General features: G+C 48.1%; 1 protein-coding gene across 1 annotated transcript; it reads right to left on the bottom strand.

The window, feature by feature from the left end:
- Window positions 1–1,592: 1,592 nt before the first annotated feature.
- Window positions 1,593–22,483, bottom strand: TTC1 (tetratricopeptide repeat domain 1). Its single transcript, XM_084215746.1, has 8 exons — window positions 22,453–22,483; window positions 21,383–21,719; window positions 13,321–13,381; window positions 12,113–12,225; window positions 11,892–11,928; window positions 9,995–10,143; window positions 8,013–8,067; window positions 1,593–2,690 (listed from the first exon to the last, which is right to left on the bottom strand). The coding sequence occupies exons 2-8, from the start codon at window positions 21,698–21,700 to the stop codon at window positions 2,557–2,559; spliced, it is 867 nt and encodes a 288-aa protein (XP_084071872.1). The 5' UTR covers window positions 21,701–21,719; window positions 22,453–22,483; the 3' UTR covers window positions 1,593–2,556.
- Window positions 22,484–23,854: the final 1,371 nt, after the last annotated feature.

The following is a 23,854-nucleotide window of genomic DNA, read 5'->3' as shown; positions in this document are numbered from 1 at the left end:
GCAAACACCTCAGGGGAAAGGCCAGCTACTGAAAGGTTTTGTGTTTGGCAGGCAAAGGAAGGAGGAACAAAGGCAGGAGCTGAGGATGGACAACTCCAGCTGGAAAGGAGGCACATGCTGGTAACCAGGAGGGTAAGTAACTGTTGGAACACTAGAGCCAGGAACTGTTTGGTTTAGGAGCACTTATATTTAAAAGATTGTGTTTCATAAAGCAGGTTTTTCTTAGTAGAGGTTGTAAATCCAGCAAGTGTGACTCAAAACTCCCTGGCACTCCCTGAGTTGTGGCCAGTGGCACCAGGAGGAGGCACCAGTTATTGTACTGGTCTAGCTGTGAGGACTAGTTTAGACATAAAAAAACCACTTAAAAATCAAAAGCAAGACACATGCACTTGTTCAGGATTTGGACAATGCAAAAGGACTTTCAGGCAATTAACTGGAATTTTGCCAGGAGGAGAACTTGCTGTGCTGGCAGATAACACCTGCCAGAGGTTTCTGGTCCAGCTGGAGAGTGGCCCTGAGGAGGCAGGGATGACCTGGAGGTTTGAGTTCTCAGTACCAGCATGCCCAACTCCCAGTGACTTTCACACAATCCAATTAAATTACAAACACTAATCAGCTGCAGTCCTGCTTCCTTTGCCCTTCCCTTCATTGGAAACTCCAGGTGCACATCAGGCATCCTGCAGGGGAGTTGCACAATGATTTGATGATGTGTTTGCACAGCAGGTAGGAAATTCAAAAGCTTTGTTGTGCTTCTATTTCCCAGAAATTCCCCAGTCTCCAGCTGAGAAGGAATATTTGCAGCTCCCCAGGCTTTCAAAGGGGTGAAGCAGGAACAGAGTGGAAGGAACAGAAATCCTGTCCATGAAGCAGCAGGTTGGAAAAGGCCACTGGTAACTGGGCACAAGAGCCAGCCACGGGTGAGTGACACTGCACAGTGTGGGCAGGGACAGAAACCCACTGGTCAGAGCAAGGAAATGTTAAAGACTTAAAAAAAAAATTAAAATTTAAAGCATCCAGGGTAGTTCCAAAGTGGTTCCACTTTTGTCCATGTGAAGGGTGTGCTGGGATGCTGCAGGTGAGTGGAACCAGAGCCAGCTGGTGTTGGGGCCTGCCCCTGAACCCAGCCCAGCCCTGCCCAGGGCTCTCTGCAGCAGCCTGGGCACCTTTGCTCTGTACTGCTCCAGGTTTTAGGGAAGATTATTAACATTTCTGCTAATCCCAAGCCACTGAGTCTTCCCTGCAGAGCTCAGCTCGGGGAGCAGAGGTTTCACAGCTGATCCATCCCCAGGCCCAGCTCTAAACTAACACTAAACTAAAAATGCAGCAGGACAGAGTTTAACAATCAAAACAACTCTGTGCAGCTGCAGAGACAAAAATGACATTAAAGCACCAAACCTGCTGTGCCTGGAAAGGCTTTTCCTTTCAGTGAAAGGCTACAGCTCCTGAATTTCAGACACACAGAGACTTCCTGAAATGAATTGGAGATGACACCCAATAGCCAAGGCAGCCACTGCTAATTATTTAATTAAATCATGTACTGAAATCTGCATGGAGACAACTGCAGAATCTGACTCCAATGTAAACACTTCAGCACTGATAAACCCCAGGAAAGCAGGAATTACAAAAGGCACCTTCTCCCAAACCCGAATGAACCACCACAACAGAACATATAAATATATATACATATATATTTATATTTGCATTATTTATATCACAGCCTGGTTTGGGCTGGAAGGGACCTCAGAGGTCATCTCATTCTAGAAACACTTCCAAGTTCTCAAGGTCCAGTTGCTGTGGAAACCTTCTGCAATCAACTCCTGTGCATCCCTGCAACATGAATGGATCTCAGACAAGCACATTTCACTTGAAGGTACTTTTACAAGGTGTGCAGATGGAGAGGGAGGCACAAAATGTCATTGCTGCCTTCAGAAAAATTAATACCCAGTAAATAAACTGCTGGAAGGGTGGCATGAAGTTAAATGACAACACTGCTGCAAGCAGGACCAAAAACCCCACTGCTTCCTATGAATGTCCTGCCAGGTGTTATCTGTGGGACCTTCAACACCAAACTCCCCTTGGGGAGGGCTCAGCCCAGGCAAGAACCTCACAAGCCCAAGAGCAGAAGTACCAAGCGTTTATTAGAAGATCCATGGTTCCAGGGCAGAGCTGTGTCCAGGGGGCCAGTCCCACCCAGCTGAGGGTGGGGCAGTGCTGCTGCTGGATCTCCCCATCCCCAGGACACCACCAGCCTTTGTCCCAGCCTTTGGATTCCCCTGAGCTGCTGCTGCCAGCACTGAGTGGGCCAAACCAAGGAAGTGCCTCTTGGAAAAGCCAAACACCGCAAGGGAAGGGGAAAAAATAAATTAAAAAAAGAATAAATCACACACTGGACACAGTTATCACTATGAGAAGTTGAATGAGTTGCTTTACATCCACATTGCAAATAATTTCACAAGCTGGGAAATGAGTTTGCTGAGTCTCCTCTTGCCCTGGGGGTGGAGGGTGTTGGTTTGCTGGATCCTGGCACGGGATGTGCAGAGCCACACTGAATCCATGTTATCTGTTGTTGTTGGGGTTTTGAACAAAGTTGATGGAGTAGGAGCCAGTTGATGAATCCTGTTTGATCTGGAAGTTCTCTGTTGACAGGCCAAAGGGACGCAGCACCAAATTGCCCAGATCCTTCAGTTTGCCTGCAGTGACATTCCAAGAGAACACTGTGAGAGCAGAGCAAAGGAAAATCCCATGGAATTACACCCAGCTACAGCCCAGCCCTGCTGATTTTTCCAGCACAGGTAAATGCTGAGGAAATCTCTGCATTTTGTTAATATTTAGGCTCTTAGCAGGAATTAAAAATCACTGTTAAATATCCACAGAGTATTACAGTTAATAAAGTCCTGTCAGTATAAGGACCACATGTGATTCCTGACTCTAGAAAATGGATCTTGCTACAGCTATAAGAGGGAAAGGACAACAAAAGGACATCCTTTAAAAAGATCCTATATAGAAATTACAGAATAGATAAAGTGAAACAGGAAGCAGAGGTAACAACTTCACTGCTGCCCAAACACAAACCCCTGGCATGACAACACAAGGGAAGAAGATGGCCAGTTTTCAAAGAAAAACATTCTTTCCCTCCTGGTTTCAATGCAGAATTGTAGATTTCCCAAAGGAAAAGCGGAAGTTTGGACAAGTTGAAGCCTTCTCAAGGTTTGCCTCCCCAGGCAAACCCCATCTTTCCAAAAGCTCCCAGCTGCACTGATCCTCAGGGAATGTGTTTTGTTTTGCTGGGAGCTGAGTGTGACAACAGAAATTGCTGCCATGGAAAATCCACTGAGCAGCTGCAGCAGCCAAGGGCCTGGAACAACACCTGGGAATGCCACAGCTATTCCTGCCTGGAGGGGCTTGGAGTCCTGAGAACCCCCTGGCACTGTGCTCACCTCACCTGGGTGGGCCTCTGGGGCAAGTGGAATCCTGGAATGGTTTGGGTTGGAAGGGACCTTAAAAATCATCTATTCCACCCCTGCCATGGCAGGGACACCTCCCACTGTCCCAGGCTGCTCCAGCCCCAGTGTCCAGCCTGGCCTTGGGCACTGCCAGGGATCCAGGGGCAGCCCACCTGTGCCAGGGCCTGCCCACCCTGCCAGGGAAGGATTTCTTCCCAGTATCTGGAAAAAGACAACCTTACCCCTGAGCCCACCAAAGCAAATGAGTGGGGAGACACAAGTTTCCTTCAACTTGATTTTTTAAATGGGAATTCACAGATGAGGTGGTTCAGGGATGTGGCCAAAGTCACTCCAGCAGCAGCTCAGGTAGGATTAACCTCTTTGTACATTTTGTTTTTTTAAGGTACACCTGTTTAAGATAAATTAACTATGACATTCATCCCTTTATGCAGCACCCTGAAAGCATTTTGGCTATAAAACCATTTTGGTAGCATCTGTCTGAGTGACATGAAGAGGTTTTTTTGTACTTCTGGACAAACATTTGGTAAGGGCTGAGCTTCAGGTCTGGGGTGAGCAGTGTCTCAGTGGAGAATCCTGCAGAATCTGGCATGGCTGGAGCCCCCCAGCCCTGCAGCTGGGCAGGAGAGCACAGTTTAACTGGCAGGACACTGGAGAGGCTTACTCCAGCTGCAGGGACCTGGATGCTTTTTTCCAAACCCATAAACACCCCCTGACTGCCTCAGGACCCACCCTGCAGCTGGAGCAGCTCCCCAGCACAGCAGGGATTGGGGCTTTATGATAATTCCAGCAGCACATCTCAGCTCACCTTCCTGCTCTGTCCCTCCCCAGGCAGGCTCTGGGGCAGCCACACTGAATTAATTGTTAATGAGGCAGAAGAAAGCCTTGGCTTTTCCGGGCACTCCAGCCCAGAGCTGCTGCTGCTGTCCTGGCACACACAGAGCCAGCATTGTAGGGGAGCTCTGTCTCCTCCTCCCACAGCTCCTTTCAGCCCTAAATTAAGGGCTGTAGTGAACTGCAACCCCCTCCTAAAGAAAAGCTCCCTCACAGCCTGTGCTGGGAGGAAGGAAAAGGCACCACGTGGAGCTGGGACTCAGCTGCAGAGGCTGCCCAGCCTCCACCACTCCCTGTCCCCAAGCAGGGTCACCCTCTCCTCCCTCTGCCCTTATTCTCACACATTTTGCTCTTTTTCTTTCAAACACACCCTGTTTATTTTCCACCTGCAACTCCAGCACATTCAGGTTTTTCACCAAAGCAAATATTCAGAGGTTAACAAGAAAACAGAACTGTAAAAATCAATTTAGGCTCAGAAGTCTGTGATTCATTACTCACCTAAACTGCAATTCAACACCCTATTGAAAGAGGCAGATGCAGGAAAAGATTACTCACAATTTACATTAAGATGTAACAGCCAAAATTAATTGCTATTCAGTCTTTCTGGCAATAATTCTGGCTTAGTTGCTGGTGCTAATGTGAGGTTTGGAAGTTGAAAAGCTCCATCTTGCTTGTGTAAAGAATTCTTTTGGAGAAAAGACAAATTTCCTGATGAGGTCTTTTCTCTGTGTAACTTCTTGTATTACCAACATTTTTAAGCAATTAAAAGAGCAAGGGCAAATCCTTCTCCCTTCCCTAAATGGTAAATGAGGACTGAACTGTAACTGTAATTTGGCTCTGATTTAACTACTTAGAATCACCTTGTGCAGGGTTGGGATTTAGCAGCTCAGCTGCAAACACAACATAACTGTCAATAGAAAAAAAAACCCAAACAACCCCCATAATTCTTTAGGCACAAAGCCTGATAAATGTCTTTGCTGATCTCAGGTAGCTGGAAAAATCCCTTTTTGGGCAGGTGAGGAGCTCTGACCCCCAGACTGCTAAAACCATTACAAAGCTCCCCTCTCCTCACACCCTCTCCCCAAAGGAGTGGTGCCACATATCACAATAATTATAAAAGCCTCTAAACAAGACTGCAAATCGTTGGCTTTAAGGAGAGAAACACAAAACACCCCAAAAAATGGTCACTGTTCACATCCTCAGTCACTGGGGCAGAGGATGCTCATGGAAGTACAGAGGGAAAAGCCTCTTGGATTTCACCTCTCCTGCTCCAAGTCCAGCTCTCTCGTGTGAGCTCAGGGCTCCCTTCATCCTGAGCAAACTTCAGTGGCAGAGGAGCTGATCAAACACAGCAAGAACTGAAATACAATTGTCAGCCTTGCAAAAAGGAGATCCCTGGGGACACACAGCACCAGTGGGCTTGGCCTGGCCACAAACCAGGATTTTTCTGGTGGCATCAACCTCAGCAGTCACGTGGGCCAGAAGGAAAATCCAGCCAGGAATGTGTGCTCTGGGTTATTTACACACAAGCACTGCACAGGGGGTTCAGCCTCTGACAGAAATGAGCTGCAGCCCTGGGAAACAGGAAACACACTTGGGAAGGAGGAGGATGCACTCCTTTTATCTGGCTTTGTTTGTACACAGCTCCAGTTCCATGACAGTGGGAGATGGTTGGGCAACCCAGGCCTTGCTTGAGTTGAAAGAATAAAAGCTCAGCAAAGCCAGGAGAGGCCAATTCACTGACTGAGGATCAGCTCAATATCCAAAGGAGCCAAAGCACAAACTGGGACACTGTTCCTAATTTCAGTTTAGAGTCAGTGCTCCTGCAGCAGGCCTGGCCTGGAACTATCAGGATGCCTCAGACTTGCTGTGCTGGAGCCTAAAAGTCTGGAATACAACCCAGGCACCTGAGCTGCCCCCTGGGAAGGCAGGAATGTCCCCCTGGCACTGCCCAAACCCAGTCACCCAGCTCCAGCCACAGTGCCACAAGCCAGGTCCATCCTGGCAGTGGGAAATGCCATCAGAAAGTGTGGGAAAGCTCCAAACAAATTCACTGTACAACAAAACAATCCAAAGGAATCTCGGAACCACCACATTCCATCAAGTTTCTCTTCTCCCACACCTTCCAGAACTTCCATCCAAGCCCCTCTCCAGGGCTTTCCTGACCTCAGACAGAGCTGCAGCACTTTGCAAACCTTGGAAGTGTTTCCTTCCTCCATGGCATCACCACTGCCTCCCCTAACAACAGCACACAGGCAACCTTGGAACACTCAGGAGAAGGAGCTGCCCACATTCCTGACTTCATTTCAGGATAATGTTTTGTAGAAACCCCTCAGTTTGTTGTGACAGCCACAGCCACCATCATTGCCACTTAACCAGAGCTGTGACAACCCTGCCACAAATGAGGCTGGGGAGGAACACAGGTTCTGTGTTGTCCTACCCTGCTCTCAGTCTGGCTCTCCAGCTCTTTGAACTCCTTGTGTGACATCCCTGAGAAGGGATTTCTCTCTCCAGAATCCCAACAGAAACAGTCTGAAGTGGTTACCAAAAGCTCAGCCCAGTTTTGAAATCTCAACTGCTACTTTTAAAGTATTAACACTGTTAACAGAGATCCCACCTAGTCTGACACCCAGGAAAAAAGCAGCAGTGCAGGGGCTGGATTTACTGTTCCAGTCAAATCCCTTGTGATTAGTGAGGCCCTTTAGAGTTCAGCAAAGATCAGGAATTATTTTCATATTACTTTGTGCTGAAACCCATCCCATGTCCTACCAATGGGCCTGATCCTTCCGGAGATTTTCTGCATTTGTCATTTATTTATAGCCCCACCACCCTTAACCTGCTTTATTTGGGGCTTGTTCTCAGCACAATGGGGGAAGCAGGCTCTGATCCTGTAAAGCTCTGCAAAGCCTCACTGACACTCTGCTAGGTCAGAGCAGAACAAAGCCAGAGCAAATCAGAGGCTGCAGAAAAGAAATTAGAGAAAAACATCAGCATAAGCTGAAACAGTCTCTTCTTCCCAAATATACCAAGAATCAGTGTGAAAGACAGGCTGAGCTTGTTTAACCTGATTTTCTGCAGAGCAGCCAAACACTGCCTTAGGAATGGTAATTCCACTCCTGGTGGTCCCTGGCTAGGTCCAATTCAGCCTCCAACCAAACAGCAATGAATGCTGAATCAATCAAGGCAATGAAATGCTGAATCAATCAAGGCAAACATGAATGCTTGGAGGTCTCTGGGCTGGAAATGCTACAGAAAGAATCACATTTATTTCTTCAGCCCCCAGATCAAACATGCCCAGTTATTCCAGCTGGGGGAGTTCCTTTAGGCACAGGTTTAGTGAAAGCTGGTTTATCCCTTTCATGGGAATGTTTGCTTTGAGGGCTTATTTGCAGGGAGAAAGGGCTGAACAGTTGGGCTGTGTCAAACCACCTTCCCCAGCTCCTACATACACCAATATGAAATTGTTTTAGAAGGTTTTAAGTTTTCTTTCTTTAAATGGAACTCATGGCCTTTTCTGCATGGCAGAATTCATTATCTCAAATTTACTGAGGGTGAAACCAAGCAATTGAGAATTACAAAGAAATCAGGAGTTTTGTTTAACACTGAACAAATATTTCCTTTCAGATTTACCTCCTTTAAATTTTATACAAGAGATTCTATTCATGCATTTTTTCTGAGTAGATTATGAAGGTTTTTATGGAAGTACATGCTACTCACCCAACATTTCTTTCTTTAATTTTTCATTCCTCTCCTCAATTTGCTGTGGTAATCTCTGTGGAGAGAGAGAAGAACTGGAATCAGATCCCTGCTTTCACTAATGCTCCCATTTTGGACATCAGCAGTGACAGACACAAATCCTGGTGTGCAGTTCCAGACTCTGAACACTGCTAATGCAGAGCCTCAGTATCTCCCACTCCAGGAATGCCCTTATGGACACCCATTTTTATCTGGTGTCTGTGATGCTTATCCCAAAGTACAGCTGCTTCTGGGAAATCTCTTCAGCTGCCCTAGAATCCCTCAAAAACTGTGTGGAGGCTGAAATTCTCCCAACAGTTACACACCTGTGAAAACCTAAACCTAACCACTGCTTCCATATAATGAAACTTTCTGGGAAATCAGCAATAGGGGTGATTTGAGCACAAACATGATAATTCCAAACTGCTTAGTCTGGCATTGAAAAAGTCAAAAATAACTGAGGATTGAAATCAGAACCCCAGCTCTGCACTCCTGAAATACAAACAGTGCTCGAGTATTGGAGCAGGTACCAAATCAGGAATCAAAGAACTACTGTGCATTTAATATTTTAATCTCTCATTTAACAGGGTCATGACATGCCCTAGAGCAGCGTGAGATCATTCCTGTGGGCAGGGAGGAGGAAGATTTGCTCTAGCTGTGAATGAAGCCCATTTGCAGATTTCCTTGAGGCATCATTTTCATTGCCACTGAGGGGGAAAAGATCCAGTGATATTCCTGCAAGGCAGAGACACTTTTACCTGACAACAGAGCAAATCCTCCAGGTTAGAGACATAACCAGGCATGTGGAGTCAACAGCTGAAACTTGGGGGGTTTCATTATGAAATTTAGAGATGTATGATGAATATTTGAAAAGTGTAAAATTATAGCTGTCAGGATTTCCTTAACAGGTTTTCAAGAAGGGAGTTTTAAGCTTCAGTCTCAATAGTTTGCTTCTTCCCTCAAATCTGACAAGGACCAGCTGAAGGCAGAGCAGACCAAATGCCAGGGCAGGGTAATTTGAGGGCATTTTGTCCAAAGGGCTCTGCAGCCAAAGGCTCTGCCTGGCCAAGGGAGCTCAGGGACCAGGAGGGGGTGAACCCCACCCTCTGCACTGCCCAGGCACAGAAATCAGGAATAAACACTGAGCTTTCTGAACTGGGCCTGAAGGAGCAGCAGCACTGCTGGGGATTCCCTGCTGGGGCTGGGCAAGGGCTCTGCTGTGGGATCATCAGGGCAAAGCCACTGGGAGAACATCCTGGCTCTGCAGGGGTCCAAGGACAGTGCTGGGGCTCCAACCAGCCTGAACAGAACCAGCCAGCCCTGAGGGTCTGACTCAGAATCCTGGATTATCCTCAGTGGGGAGAGGCCACCAGGATCATCCAGCCCAGCTCCTGGCCCTGCACAGACCCAACAAGCCCAGCCTGGGCATCCCTGGAGCAGTGTCCAGACCCTTCTGGAGCTCTGGGCTGTGCCCATTCCCTGGGGAGCTGCTCCTGGCCCAGGGGAAGCCCCTGCCCAGCTCCAGGTCCTTTATGGGAGCTCAGCTGTTTTATGGGGTCACCCCTCACCACCAACAGCACTCACAGAGTTAAGCAGAATATTTTCTGCCATCAGTGCAACTGATCCAGTCCCCCAGGAAATCATTCCAGGCAAGGTTTCTTGCCTAATATGCCATAAAAGCTGTTCCTAATCTGTCACTTACAACACCACAGTGTGGGGAAAAGGGGGGCACAATCACTGCTAATGATTTATTTTCCCAAAAGGAGACTTAAAACAATTAAGCCTTTCAAGAATATTTTTATAACAACATATTCAGAGTGGGTTTAGAGACAAATTTGCAGGTGATGCACGTGAGTTTCTTTTTCCTTCTGAGGCAGAATCCATTGCAGGGTCACTGCTGTGAAGCTGAACCAAAATAATGATAACTAAGTTAGGCCAAAGTTCACTGAAAGGCTCAAGCTTACCATGCAAGCTTCTCTGGCTTGATGAACTGAGGGGTCTTTTTCTAGGACTGCCTTATAATCTTCCAGAGCTTCATCTAATTTTTCTGTTTTTTCATAGAGTTCTGCTCTCCTCAGCAAAGCTCTGACATAGTGAGGGTCTAATTCCACAGCTGCAAAACAAAAGCAAAGCCCAGGATTGTACTTAAAACATTTCTTCAGACCTCAAATGAATTCTCAAGTGTGTATTACATTTGTAAGATGTCCTTAGAATGTAACTCAGGATCAAGCAGAGGCACAGCTTAAAGCTAAGCTGGAATTCAGAAGCAGCTGCCTGGGACAGTCTCATGATCATATTTCATTTAATGTCCACAACCTCTCACAGATGGAAGTGATTTATGATCATAAAGCTGTAAATGTGCAATCCTATCCATGCAGGGATTCTAAGTGATGCTACAGAAACTTTAAGGACCTGCAAGATATTTCAGTTTTTGTGTGTTTAACAAGTGGCTATTATTAGATTGCAGCTAAAGTTAAACATCCCTCCAGACACACACAGCGGGGAAAATCAGCCTTGCCACGCTTATCTCAGTTCAAGTGGAGACAAACTCCAGGAGAATTTCTGGAGCTCTTCTGAATTTAATATCAAACAGTTCAGGTTGTGTTGGGAATGCACAAACAGTGATTTCAGCCCTGAGAGCTGGCAGAGGGGCATCCTGACTGAATCTCAGCTCTTCCTCCCCTCATTCCCTTGGCAGCCAGGGCTCTTTGCAGTGGCAGTTCAGACTGAATGCTAAACTCAGCAGTCACCTCCACATGGTAATTCCTCAAGAATTCCTTCATCCATTTTCCACCACAGAAAGAGGGAATGTGAAAGATTTCACCATAAAAACTGGGAATGTGAAAGATTTCACCTCAGAAAGAGGGACTGTGAGAGATTTTTCATGACAGAAAGAGGTCTGTCCATTTTGCAATTCCCAGCTCATTAAAATGGTTCTGGGGACAATTAAATCTCAGATTATCCAGATAAATATTCCAGTTTATCTTCTGGCAAGGACAAAGGCAATGGCACAGTCAGCAAGCTGCAGGTGACTGAATTGCTCTGCTGTGCTCCAGTCCCTGGGGAGTGTCAGGCCCTGGCAGCTGAAGTCTCCCTGCTCAAAGCACATCGATTCCCTCTGAGCCACTGCAAAATTCAAGGTGTTTTTCAGAAAGCAGCAGCTCCAAAACCAGGCAAAGCCCCAGTGAGAGAGGCCAGGGAGGATTTGGTACCTCCAGGAGCCCTTTCAGCAAGCACAGCTCCCATTTCTGTGAAGGCAGGGCTGGCACACAGCCACTGGATTAGTTCTCTGATTGGTAATTTGGATTTTTTCCCCAGCTGTCACAGGGAGTTTAACAAACACTCGAGGGTGGGTGAGTGGGTGGAAGCAATAAAGCAAAGCACAGCTGAACTGATTCCACCAGAAGGTGCAGAGACAGAACTGTGCAGGGCAGGAACAGGGGAACATAAGCCCTGGTGACAAAGCAAAAGCTGTGCAGGAAAGGGATTTGATAATGCTGTTAACTCTATAAAGCCTCAGAGTTCTTTGAAAGCTGGGATTAAACCAGGATTTGGGGGGGATAGCAGGTGGAAGTGGGTTTGAAATCACAGGTGTGGGAAACAGTTTCCACAGAAAATACTTTCCTATTAAAAACGAGTACAAACTGCAGCCTTATGGTACAAGAGAATAGAAAGTAAATTACTGCAGATAGGAAAGGTTTGACAGACATTTTACAAAATAAGTAATACAAATCAGGTGTTTTCTGCTCAGTTCTTTAAAGACCCTTATGCCCAAAATTACAGCTCTGCAGTAAAGGCACTGAATGACACAATTTATGTACAAAAATCTGGCACAAGGACAGCACAGAGAGGAAAAAGTACCTTTGGTGCAGTCACTCAGGGCAGCCTCTGTCTTGTCCTAGAACACAAAACAGTTTTGTTAGATTGAAGTAATATTTCTTCATGTCCCCAGCCCTGGAGGTGGCACTCAGTGCTCTGGGGGGGGGACAGGGTGGGGATGGTCCTGGAGGGCTCTGATCACTTCACAATTGCATTTGTGCCACACTCAGTCCAGTGTGACACAGAATGCAACCAGCACTGACCTGTTTCATTTTTGCAGCAGCTCTGTTTGAGAACAGAACAGCCCTGTCCTTCTGAAAGCAAGCTGGGCAGATCTGCAGGGCCTTGGTGTAGGAGTCTTCTGCCTCTCCATAGTCTGCAGAGCAACAAAACCCAAACCAAACCATTCATTTCAAACCACTGAACCCCATGGCTGAGGCTCCTTGGGAAACAGTTCTCAGTATCTGGTGATGTGACACCAGAATCAGTAGCTGCTCTCAAAGATCATTACTGAGTTCATAAATACAATTGAGTATTTTGGGATTTACTTAATTTTGCTAATAAAAGCAGGAATATACTGAGCTGAATGCAACAAGTGCAGCAGGATGTGGATGTAATTCCCATCCCTGACATTGTTTCCTCTTTGAGCAGAGGTGGAATCCCTTTGGATGAAGTGCTGAAAGCTGTCACTGCACTGCTCAGAGCAGCTGCAGGGAGCTTTTATGGCCACATCATCTTCACCTGACTGAAAGATCAAGGAGAGGCCAGGGGTGAGACTCCAGCAACACTCCAGGCCTGTGGCTCTCCTGGGCTGAGCACTTCCCTCCTGCCCTGTCTGATGCCTTCCAGAGCTGGGGATCATCCCCAGCACTGTGTTCCCTTAGGACTCCATGAGGCATCTCCAGCCTCTGCCTGCTCCTCAGGGCACACAGATTCCCTGCCTGTGTCCTGCTGACTGAGGGAGGCAGGAACCTGCAATTCCTGCTTTCTCTGGGAATCCTCCACCAACAGCAGATTCAATCAAAGGCAGGTGTCAAAACCACTTCCCCCCTTCTGTTTGTTCACTAAAATCAATGTATAAAGGTACAAGACAACTACAGAGCCCCAGATCTTGCTTCAATTCTAAGCACAACCATCAACTCAACTCAGAACCTCAGGGAAGCCATTTTTGATCAGTGAAAGAAATCCTGGCTCTTGGAAGGCAGTCCAAAATCCATGGTTTTGTATGTACACACTCAGCTTTCATGGGAATCCTGCTTTAGTATCCAAACCTTTGGATTTAAACAACTCTAAAGGAGCTCTGACAGCTCTGTCTCTTCTCTAGAGCTGGAAGAAAAAGGCAAGAGGTGATAAAATTCAACAAGGACGGTGTGAGGTCTTCCTCAGAGCTTCCTGCAGCACCCCCACGATGGCTCAGTACTAATGTGGGATTCTCTAACACCCACAGAGTGTCCAGACATGACCAACCCACCTCCTTTCTTGAAGTGCTCATTTCCTTTCTCCTTCAGCCCCGTGCTCTCCTTTCTTCTTTTCTACAAAAGGAAAGACAATGTCTCAGAGTATTTCACTGAAATGAGCAACTAGGTCAGCTGCAGTTCCAAATAAAGTATGGAAGGAAAGCAGAATAAAACAGAACCTGAAGAGTTTTAACTCTGCCAAGATCTGCTTGTAGACCCTGTGACATGAAATACTTTCTATATCTATGAAACACTGGAGTGTAACAGCAAGGCAATTAAAAAGCTCCACTCCACAGCCACCAGGATGCAGGGAGAGCATCCATGGAGAATTCCATGCTTTAACCCAACACATCAGCTTTTACTGGCTGTTTGCTTCTCCTTTCCAACTCCATTTAATTCACTCACTGCAGGTCAACTGTGCAGAATATATTTCAAATGTAAAGTCTCACAAGTTTTGCTTTAAATAATTCCACCTCAGCAATTCTTGTTATTTCCAGAGATGCACAAGGAAAAGGTCCAGGCTGAGAAAGATTTCTGCCCTGAAAGATTTCTTAGGGGGAGGAAGTGAAGCCCCAGAAGCAGGTTCTTTGTGCAGTGAGAACTGCACGTGTGAGCAGAGCTGTGTTCTCAACCATGAACATCCTGGCACAAGGGGAGGCCAGGCTCAGGCTCCCAGCCTGTGACACAGAAAACCCAGGATGTCCCCGAGCCATCCCTGCCACCCCCGACACTGCAGACACTGCACACTGAAACAAAGCAGGCAAGGGCAGGAACACCACAGAGCTCAGGAGTGCTACAAAAGCCATCCTTGGAGCACTGGGTTTTCTCCCAGCACACAAAGGACTTCAATGGAGGTGTCTGTAAATGACAGATCACTGAGCAATTAAAAAGCCAACAGTAGGAAAAGGAGCAGTTTCCTTTCCTGCAGATTGTGTGAATCAAGGATTAATGCAATTATCAATATCACACAGAACATCTCCTTGGAAACAGCTAAATATAGTACAGAGTGTGGAGCACTGCAGCAGCTCCCAGCTATGCCAAGGAGCTGACAAACAGCTCAAAATCCCAGGTTCTCCCTCCTGCTTTTGTGGCTTTGGGAATTGATTCCCCTGACCACTGGCACACCTTGAGAACAGATCATCCTCAGTGGAAGAACACTGAGTCATGGCATGAAATTCCTCAGCAGAATCTCATCTGACCCCTCTGATACATGCCCAGACCATCACATTTGTTGCTATTGCCTATTTATTAGCTTTTCCAATAGCCATCACTGCTCACATCTTAAAGGAGCCCCACAAAAGGCAGGGCACACAAAACCATGCCCAATTATTCAGGAAGTGCCTTTGCCCAGGGAGGGCTGACAAACCCCCAAGCCCTTCCACAACACCCCAAGGGACACACTAGGTGATTTCCAAACATGAACAGACAAATTCCACACTTCAGGCTGCATGAAAATCCCAAATCTCTGTGTAATGCAGAACTCTGCTGCCCAGCACGGGAATGGGAAACTGCTACACCTCAATTTTTCCAGGGAACAGACAGAAATTCCTGCCTGGAACCCACAAAAAGGCATTTTAAATATTCTGCAGTGCACAAAGGGTGACAATGATCCCAACCTCTCGTGGCACTGAACAAAGCAGCCCCATGTGAGCACAGGGCAGGCCTGAGATGAGGATCCTGCTGGAAAGATCTCCACAGATGCCCTCAGTGAGGGGAAGGGCTGCCTGAAACACAAACCCCACTGACTTCATTGCTCATGACCTATTTAGAAGTGGCCTCTAGTGCCACGAGCACTCTCTGCTGCACAGGGTTCAGTTACAGCTCCACAAGAATGAAAGGATTTTTATCATCAACACAACTACAGCATGTTCACAGCAGTCCTGAGGCAGAAACCCTGGAATCAAGGGATGCTGGATGAAAAGTTTCACCTGTATAATCAATATTTTGTTTCATTTTATCCAAACTATTTTAAAATATTACATGTTTACCCTAATTATGCATTAAATGCTAATATAAAAAGCGATTTGCAGCAAGAAAGCTTCAGAAGAATAAGCTTTATATTAAAAAAGGGCTAAAAGGAAAAACAACAAAGCAACAAAGCAGCACTTTTAAGAGCTCTGTGTATGATTTTGTAATTTATTCTGCTCCCTGCAAAGCAGCAATGGCTCAAAACTTGCATTTCTGTGAGAGCCTGACCAACATTTTCAACAAATCCCTGGCTTATGGGTTGCACTTCCAAACTGAGTGGCCAAAGTATTTTTGAAAAGAAGTCTGCAGGGAACCTCCTGCACATCGATGGATTTGCATTTCAGGTAGCACTGACCAAGAAGCAACATCTCAAAGCCAATTCCTTTGGCTTTTCCACCAAATGTGAGAGCATGAAAAATGGATGAGCCCCTCACATGCTAAAGGCACTGCCCTGCAAAGCAGGCTGGGTGTGAAATAAATGCATTATTTATTCCTCCATCCAGACATTCCTGCAACAGAAATTCCTAGCACAGAACTCTTAGGATTTCCATTTGAACTGCAGGGAGGCTGGGAGAAGCTGTTCAGATCCAGGGAAAACCCCAAAGCACTCCAGCCCCGCCCTGGTGAATTCCCAGCAGCTTTGGGAGGGATCAGTCCCGAGGGATGTGCACAGTGTCCCCCAGTGTCCCCCAAACAGCCCAGGAGCTGCCCCCCTCCCTCCCTGGCAGGGAATGAGGTCAGCCTGAATCTCAGAATCCCAGGAAAAGCCCTCCTGGCCTGCTCCTGCCCTGGGGCTGCTCACACACAGCCCTGCAGGCAGCCACAGCTCCCCACTGAAGGATTTTCTGCTCTTCAGTGGCAGCAAAATCTGAAGGTTTGGGGGTTTCTGTGAATTTTAGTAATGCAAAGATGACAAATTGCATGGCAGGTACTGATTGTGATGTGGTTTAAATATTTTTTGAAGTTCAGAAGAAATAACTGAATGTAACTGGTGAGGATTCTTACAGGATCTGATTAGAAATGTTTAAATTTGGATACTGAAATCCAATCCCATACTCAGAAAAAATCAGTATTTAACCCAAACCTGCCTGGCAAAGCCAGGGCTGGTAGAGATGATCTCAAGTCAAGACAAGGGACAGCCTGGCCTGGTGACAAAGTACAAACCTAAATCCCACACTGTGCCTGCACCTCAGCTGCTCTGCCGAAACACTCAGGGTTAACAAGAAAAACATTATATAAAATAGAATTTTATAGAATTTATTTATAACTATATAATTAAAAATAAATTTTATTTAGATATTAAATGTAATTTTTATAATAATAACAGCATTATTAGAGAAGGCAGCAACCTGCATATTGCCTGTTTCCTTGGGAAGTGAGCAATGCAACAGAAAGCACATTGAAGTGAAATCCCTGAGCAGCCAGTGGGAGCCTCATTTTGTGACACTGCCAACAACCTTTCCTCTGGCTGCTGCTGTGGTGGGACCGATCCCTTGACTTCCCTTTGCTGGGAACTGTTCCTGGCTCCAGTTCTGGAGAGGTTCTACTGCCAGTGAGCCTGCCCCTCAGTCCCTTGGGGAGGTCACCCAAACCAGGGACATCCAAATTCCTGCAGTTCAGAAGGGGCACACAAACTGGAATTTTAAACAGATCAGGAATGCATTTTTCAGCTGCCAGTCTCACTCCTCAGTCACTCATTAGCAGCTGTCTGCTTCCCCCTGCAGTTTTGGGAAGCTACTGCTCTATCCTGCATCCCAGGCTTTGGATTTCAGTTCAAGGTTGGAGTCACCCCCAAACCCCCAAACCTGCACTTGGGAGGTGCCAGGGCAATGGCAGGGATGGACCTGGCCTGGCCCTGCTCCCTGGGATTCCATGGAAAAGAATTTACTCCTTCTACCAAACCACCAAATCCCATGGAATTGGAAGCAGCACTGCCAGACCAGGGAAGGAGGTCACAGCCCTCCCTGCCAGCTCCAGTTAAGCCCAGCCTAAGTGTGGCCCTTCCTGAGTGACAAGAGTGCCACTGACCCCTGGTGTGCAGAGGAACAGCCTCGGGCAGGGAGAGGAGCTGCCCACAAACCCATCAGCACCAGGGGAAAGGCCTGGATGTGACAGCAGCACTCCCTGCCACAGAAATGCACAACTGAACACAGGACAGCAGCACTCAAAGGGACATGAAGGGAGAATTTTCCCTCTTCCTACTAAATTGCCACTCAGCAGAAGAGTTTTGTTTGTTTAAAACTCAAAGAATTATAAATCACACAGGGAGATTCTAATTCCAGCTTTTATTCAAATTCTTCTCACCAGCTCTTGCAATTAATGACTCCAGCAGATACAGATTTACTGCCCAAATGTTCTTCTCCAGGCTTTAACTCAGAACATGTGACAGGATGTTTTATTCTATACAGAAGCTTCCCCTTATGGAAAACAATGGGATCAACCCAAAGGCACAGGGTGGAAAGGAAGGGTGAGGAGGGGGCAGCTTAAAGGAAATGTCTTCACTAAGCCAATGTTCTTAACATATCCTAGAGCCTGCAGAAAACAGGGGGGTTAAAAAAAGGAAATTGTACTGTTTAGCCCAGCAAGAATCTCAGGCATCACTCAAAAATCCTATTTCTTAAATTCAGTTCTACCACATTCTTACGGAGCTGCTCACAACACTCCTCAAGAATCTCCTCTTGCTTGTGTTGCTGACCCATTTCCTGCTGTCAGAACAGGAATTGTGATTCAGCCAGCTGCGAATCCAGGACACATGGAGAGGCCAGAGAGGGAACTGCTCAGGAGGAATATTGAGCATTTATTGAGTGTCTCACAGAACACAGGCTTCCATATCCAAAATTAGAGGCCAGGTGCTGAAGTGCTCGCCACAGGACAGCATCTGCCACGATGGAAGAGCTGAGGGACTGGGAGTCCTGCACTGGATAAACTCAGGAAAGGGTGGCCCTCAGAGCAGGGCTGGCCAGGCTGAACAATGACCCTGCAACAGCTGCTGGGTGTCCTCAGAGTCATTCTGCAGAGCAGCCCCACGTCAAAGCCATCACTGTCACTGACAAGCAGCCAGAAAAATCTGCTTGGAATGCATCAAAAGCAATTTGCTGCTCAGTGCCTCTGCTGAGGCAGCAGCAGCAGCCTTGTGAAACAACAACCAAACCCTGCAAAGGTGAATTTCAATCCTTAAAAACCTCAGAGGTGCAAGCCCAGGAAAGGAACCAGGCTCTGCTTTTGAGAACGCTTCTTACAGGTTTGTGTCTTAATATCCCTGCAAGTTCTTATTTTGCTTCTCTGTTCACAGAGGATTTCTCAGGGTATCCCTGCTGTCTCCCTGGAAGGAATCCTGCTGCTTAACATCAGAAATCTCCCTGTATGGGGCTCTTGAAATGTAATTAGAGAAAACACACAATCCCTCGCTGGCTCCTTCCCTCTGAGCTCTGCAGCAGCCTCTGCACAGGTGAGTGTTTTACTCTGAGCTGCTGGAATCTGAAACACCCAGAGCCAGGCCCAGGATCTGCCTTTGCATCTCCAGAATAAATCAGAAGCTTTTCCTACAGCCCTTTACTGAACACCACTCCACAGGGCCTGTTTATTCCAGCTGCTGAACACAGCAGTGTGTTTTGTAACAAAACCCCCAACCCCAGGAGGTGTAACTCCATAAGCTTGGCTGGAGCAGGGCTCACACCCAGCTCTCCTTGTGCCCTGAGCTCACAGTTTATGGCTGGTGCTGCAGCACCAGTTCCTGGGGAGGTTTTGTTCTTTAGAAAAGCAGCCAAATCAAATCCATCTCCCCAGGTGCCAGCACCAGGCTGCTGTTTGATGCCTGCTTCAACCAGCACTGCCCTGCATGTAAAAAATCCAGCCAGATTTCCCTGTGAGCCACCACCCTCAGAGCCCCACTGCCCCTGAGTGCTCACAATGACCCAGCAAGGACTGCTGAGAGGCTGCTCCCCACCTCAGCAGCCAAAAACCACTCCTGACTATTTCTGTCTCATTTGCTGCAGCGGCAATAAAAAAAAAATTAAAAAATCACATTGCCCTTCTCAAAAACAAAACAAAACCCAGCCTTTTGAGTCACTGGAAGGAAGCTTAAAAGGTTTAAAAAAGTTCTGAGTAAATGAATGTACAGCACTGTTTTCAGACTGGGACTGCAGGACTTTTCCTTAAGAGCTGCAGCATTTAACAGAATCTTTTATAATCAGAATATACAGAATGTTTCACTTTGAAAAATAAATTCATGGCCATCAGTAGCAAGTACAAGGAGCAGAGTTGGATGAGCAATTGAGGAGTGACCTGGCCAGGGAGAGATCATGGAAGGGGCCACTCCAGTGGCTGTCACAACTGTCTGAGCTCCTGGTTCTGCTCTGCATTCAGAGTTCTGCAGCTCTGCTTGTACCAGCGATACTTTGCTAGAGAAAACAACTACATCTGAAAACCTGCAAGATTCAGAAGTCTTTCAATGGAACATAAAAACCTGCTGATGCAGGACTTGTGGTGCTGGTGAGAGACACAATCCCTCAGTTTGGGTAGCTGAAATCACAAACCACCCTGAAGGGCAGAATTGCTCAACATCACTGGAAATAAACCTGCAGAAAGATGAGAGCTGCAGCTGCCTCCAGCCTTTCTCTGAGGAAACCTTCCCAGTTTGAAGCAGTTGTTGTTTTGCACTCCCATAGCCCCTTTCAGTGGAGTTCCACAAAGCTGAGTGCCAAGACTCAACACTCCCAATTATTTTGGTCATTTGACAGCAGGCAAAGATCCATGTGCAAAATGAGATGATTATCTAAAAATACACCCAAACCAGGAACAGCAGGAAAATTAACACAGCCAATTGCCAGGCTTGCTGCTCTTTTCAGAGCTCAGCTCCAGAACAATTTCCCCCCCAATTTTCAGCAGTTTTTCTCTGAAGCTCTCAAGTCCCAGGCAGGTGCTGCAGCCCCAGTGTGACTCATGATGACAGTGCTCCTCATTGGACAGGAATAAACACAAGGAGAAAAAAGGCACTGTTCACTCACACTGGAAAAAACCCAAGGGCAATGAAATGATTTTTGTGTCAAGGAAGGATTTTTACCCTCTGCTCAGCACCTGAGAGATGCATTTGGAGAATGCCCTGTTTTGGGCAAAAACCCCCAAATCAAACAAACTCCTTCCTACAGCTGCAACAAGACCCTGACTTCCCAGAGGGACTCCAGGATGCTCAGGGCTCTGCAATAAAGGAAATTCTAATTAAACACAGGACAAAAGTTTCCAGGATAGTTAAAGAGCAGCACAGGGAGCCAGAGGGGCTGTGCCAGAGATGCCCCTGGCTCTGGGCAGGGGCTTGCACTGAAATCCTCCAAAGGATGCCCCAGAACACCTCCTGACACTGCCACCCCCCCTTCTTCACTACTGGATTACAACTGGCAGCATCATTTTGCCCATTCAGAGCCCAAACTGAGATCCAAAGGGATTCCCACTAGCTCCAGCACAGACCACAAGTACTTTCAGTCTCAATCCTACTCCAAGGAGACTCTAGCCCATGTTGTCCTTCCCCAATATTGCTTTTCTCCCTCAAGGAACTTCTATATTTACACAAAGATTGGTTCCACAGATGAAAACCTGCGTTTGTCTGTTCCCTGCTGCAGGATGAGTTTGTCCAATGTGACAGCAGTGAAATCAAACTCACACATTTAACGTGGTTTTGTTTGAATAAAGTCCCAATAAAGCACAGGGATCTATTCCAACCGAACCCCTGCTCTCTGGATTCCCATAACCAACCTTTCATCTGAAACCTGCTGAGCTTTGGAGAGGCACCTTGCAGGCACTCAGGGGAAACCGAGGGATGCACAGACAGTGACAGCAGGAACAGGGAGAGTTTTGTTGCTGAAATTACCAATTTCTGAGTCACAGCCACCCCACCCACAGCTCGAGGCACACAAAGCCTGCCCTGAACGTGAGGAGTAAGAGCAGCAAGGAAAGGCACAAACACTTGTTACCTAAAAGAGGGGATTTAGAACAGTCAAACCACTCAAGGGCTTTAAGGGTGCCTCTGTGTCAGCCCCAGAGCACTCCAGGCACTGACTGCACACAGACCATTGCACACAGATTATTTCACACCAGCACTGTGCTCTGCATTACCTGTTTCTCTTCCTCTGGCATATCTTTCTCTAGTTCTAGCAAGTATTCTTCCTCTAGCTCTGTCTGCTTCCTGGAGCTACTCCCGTCATCCTGAACGCTCCCTTCATCATCCAGCACAGCTCCTTTGGCTCCAAAGGAGTCGTGACAGTCATGGAAACACTCCTCTGTGGGGTCCTGGCCTGGGGAGGGGGCACAGCCACTGCCCAGGCTCTGGGGGTGCTGGGCATCTCTGGGGGCAGTCTCTGGAGTCTTCTGATCCGACAGCTTCAGGCGATTCAGAGACTCCACAGGTGGGCTTGCAGCTTTAAATTCTTCCATGCTGGGCTCCTGGGAGGGGCTGTGGCAATGAGAAAGGAGCGACACTCAATAATCATCATTAACGTTTTTCAGCAAACAAATCCCAGCACCTGGGGGGTGAGACTGGAGGGGACCACAGGGGGTCACTGGGTCCCCCCCACATTCCCAGAGCCAGGGCACAGTGGGGTGTCCGTGTGGCTCTGGAACACCCCCAGGAGGAGACTCCAGCCCCTCTCTGGGCTCTGCTCAGGGCTGGGCACTCAGGGCAGCAGTTCTGCCTCCTGGGCAGGGGAATTGCTGGGCTCAGCCCCTGCCCGTGGCTCTGGTGCCACTGCTGGGCCCTGGAGCAGAGCCTGGCCCTGCTCTGCCCCCTCCCTTTGCCTATTTACACACATCTACGTGTACTTAAAGATTTAATTTCTCTTATCCACATTTACAAATCTTTAAAGTGCTCTCGACATCCCTAAGGGAAACTCGGATCCTTCGGGGTGGGGGCAACATCTCCGGATTCCGTGTCCCGTGTAGAGACACGGGGCTGGGGCACTGCGCCCGTGAGTGCGGGAACTGCCGAGCTCGGGTCCCGGCACAGCCCCGCGGGCCCGGCCCCGCACCCGGCACGGCTGGCCCAGCGCGGCCCCTCCAGCCCCGCCACGACCCCCGGGGCGCCGTTCCCGGCTCGCAGTGTCCGCCCCGCGCTGCCCGGAGCGGAGGGGACGGTGCAGATCAGGCCCCCGGCCCCGCCGGGTCCCCCCGAGCCCCGGGCCCACACTCACCCGCACCAGCCGCACTTCCGGCTTCCGGCTTCCGCCACGCCCCCGGCACGAGGAGCCGCTTCCGGCAGTGACAGCCAATGGGCGAGAGGCGCGCACGGGGCATGCTGGGAATTGTAGTTCTCTGGTGTGACGTCAGTCAGAGCAGGTGAGACCTGGTGAGGGCAGGTGAGGGAGGGCAGAGGAAGGCAGGTGAGACTAGATGGGGGCAGGTGAGACTAGGTGAGGGCAGGTGAGAATAGGTGAGATTAGGTGAGGGCAGGTGAGAGTAGGTGAGGGCAGGTGAGAATAGGTGGGGGCAGGTGAGGGAGGGCAGAGGAAGGCAGGTGAGACTAGGTGAGGGCAGGTGAGAGTAGGTGAGGGCAGGTGAGACTAGGTGAGGGCAGGTGAGACTAGGTGAGGGCAGGTGAGACTAGGTGAGGGCAGGTGAGACTAGGAGGGGGCAGGTGAGACTAGGTTAGGGCAGGTGAGACTAGGTGAGGGCAGGTGAGGGCAGGTGAGACTAGGAGGGGGCAAGTGTGGGCAGGTGCCTCATCCCGCCCATGGCCTCTTTCTGCCCAGGGCCGCTCTGGTGTAAACCGTCTCTCTCCGTGTTTCCTGTTGGCTCCCTCAGGCCCTGTGAGGCCCCACTGGGCTCACCCCAAAGTTTCTCCTCTCCAGGTGAACAATCCCAGCTGTCCCAGCCTTTCCCCCGGCAGAGCTGCTCCATCCCCGCTTATCCCGGCCTGGCTCAGCAGCCCCAGCCCTGTGCTGTGCTGGGGCAGCTCTGCAGGTGGGGCCTCACCTGAGGGCACAGCTGCCATCCCTTCCTGCTGCCGCTGGGATCAGCCCGGGGCACAGGGGTTCATTGTCCATGTCCAGCTCTGCCCCACCACCTCCCTCTCCACCTGCTCTTGGCCGTGTCCAACCCCAGGAGATCCCCAGGACCTGCTTCTCCCCATCAACAACATTTCATCATCAACAGTTCATGTTTATACAGCTCACAAATATTGGGGTTATCCCCCGGATCTTTGGGGTGATGCTCCCCTTGCTCAGCCTCACACCCCATTCTGGTTTTGTACAACATTAAAGTGTTAAAGGGATTCCAAATCTGAGCCCAAAAGGAGGCTTGAGCTGTGCCAGGGGATGGAACAACGCCCTTGGGTAAAAGCAGCCACAGACTGGGGAGGTTTTGCACTTGAGGGGTTCTTTAGACATTCCTATATACTGCTGCCTACTGCAGAAGATTCAACAAGAACCAGGTGATAATTCCAGCTGATAAACCCCAGCAATCTGGAATAATAATAATAATAATAATAATAATAATAATAATAATAATAATAATAATAATAATAATAATAATAATAATAATAATAATACCACCTTCTCATATTATATATTATAGAAATTATATATTATAGAAATT

This window comes from Fringilla coelebs (assembly GCF_963513975.1).
Source record: "Fringilla coelebs genome assembly, chromosome: 15".
NCBI classification, from domain to species: domain Eukaryota; kingdom Metazoa; phylum Chordata; class Aves; order Passeriformes; family Fringillidae; genus Fringilla; species Fringilla coelebs.
Note: the sequence above shows the minus strand (reverse complement) of the source record. Positions and strands in the feature narration are given on the sequence as shown.

Coding starts and splice junctions, on each gene's coding strand:
- TTC1 (XM_084215746.1), bottom strand. CDS start 21,700: ATGGAAGAATTTAAAGCTGCAAGCCCACCTGTGGAGTCTCTGAATCGC. Junction 11,929..12,112: donor CTGCTGCAAAAATGAAACAG/GTCAGTGCTGGT, acceptor TTTGTGTTCTAG/GACAAGACAGAGGCTGCCCT. Junction 8,068..9,994: donor AAGCCAGAGAAGCTTGCATG/GTAAGCTTGAGC, acceptor CTCTCTCCACAG/AGATTACCACAGCAAATTGA.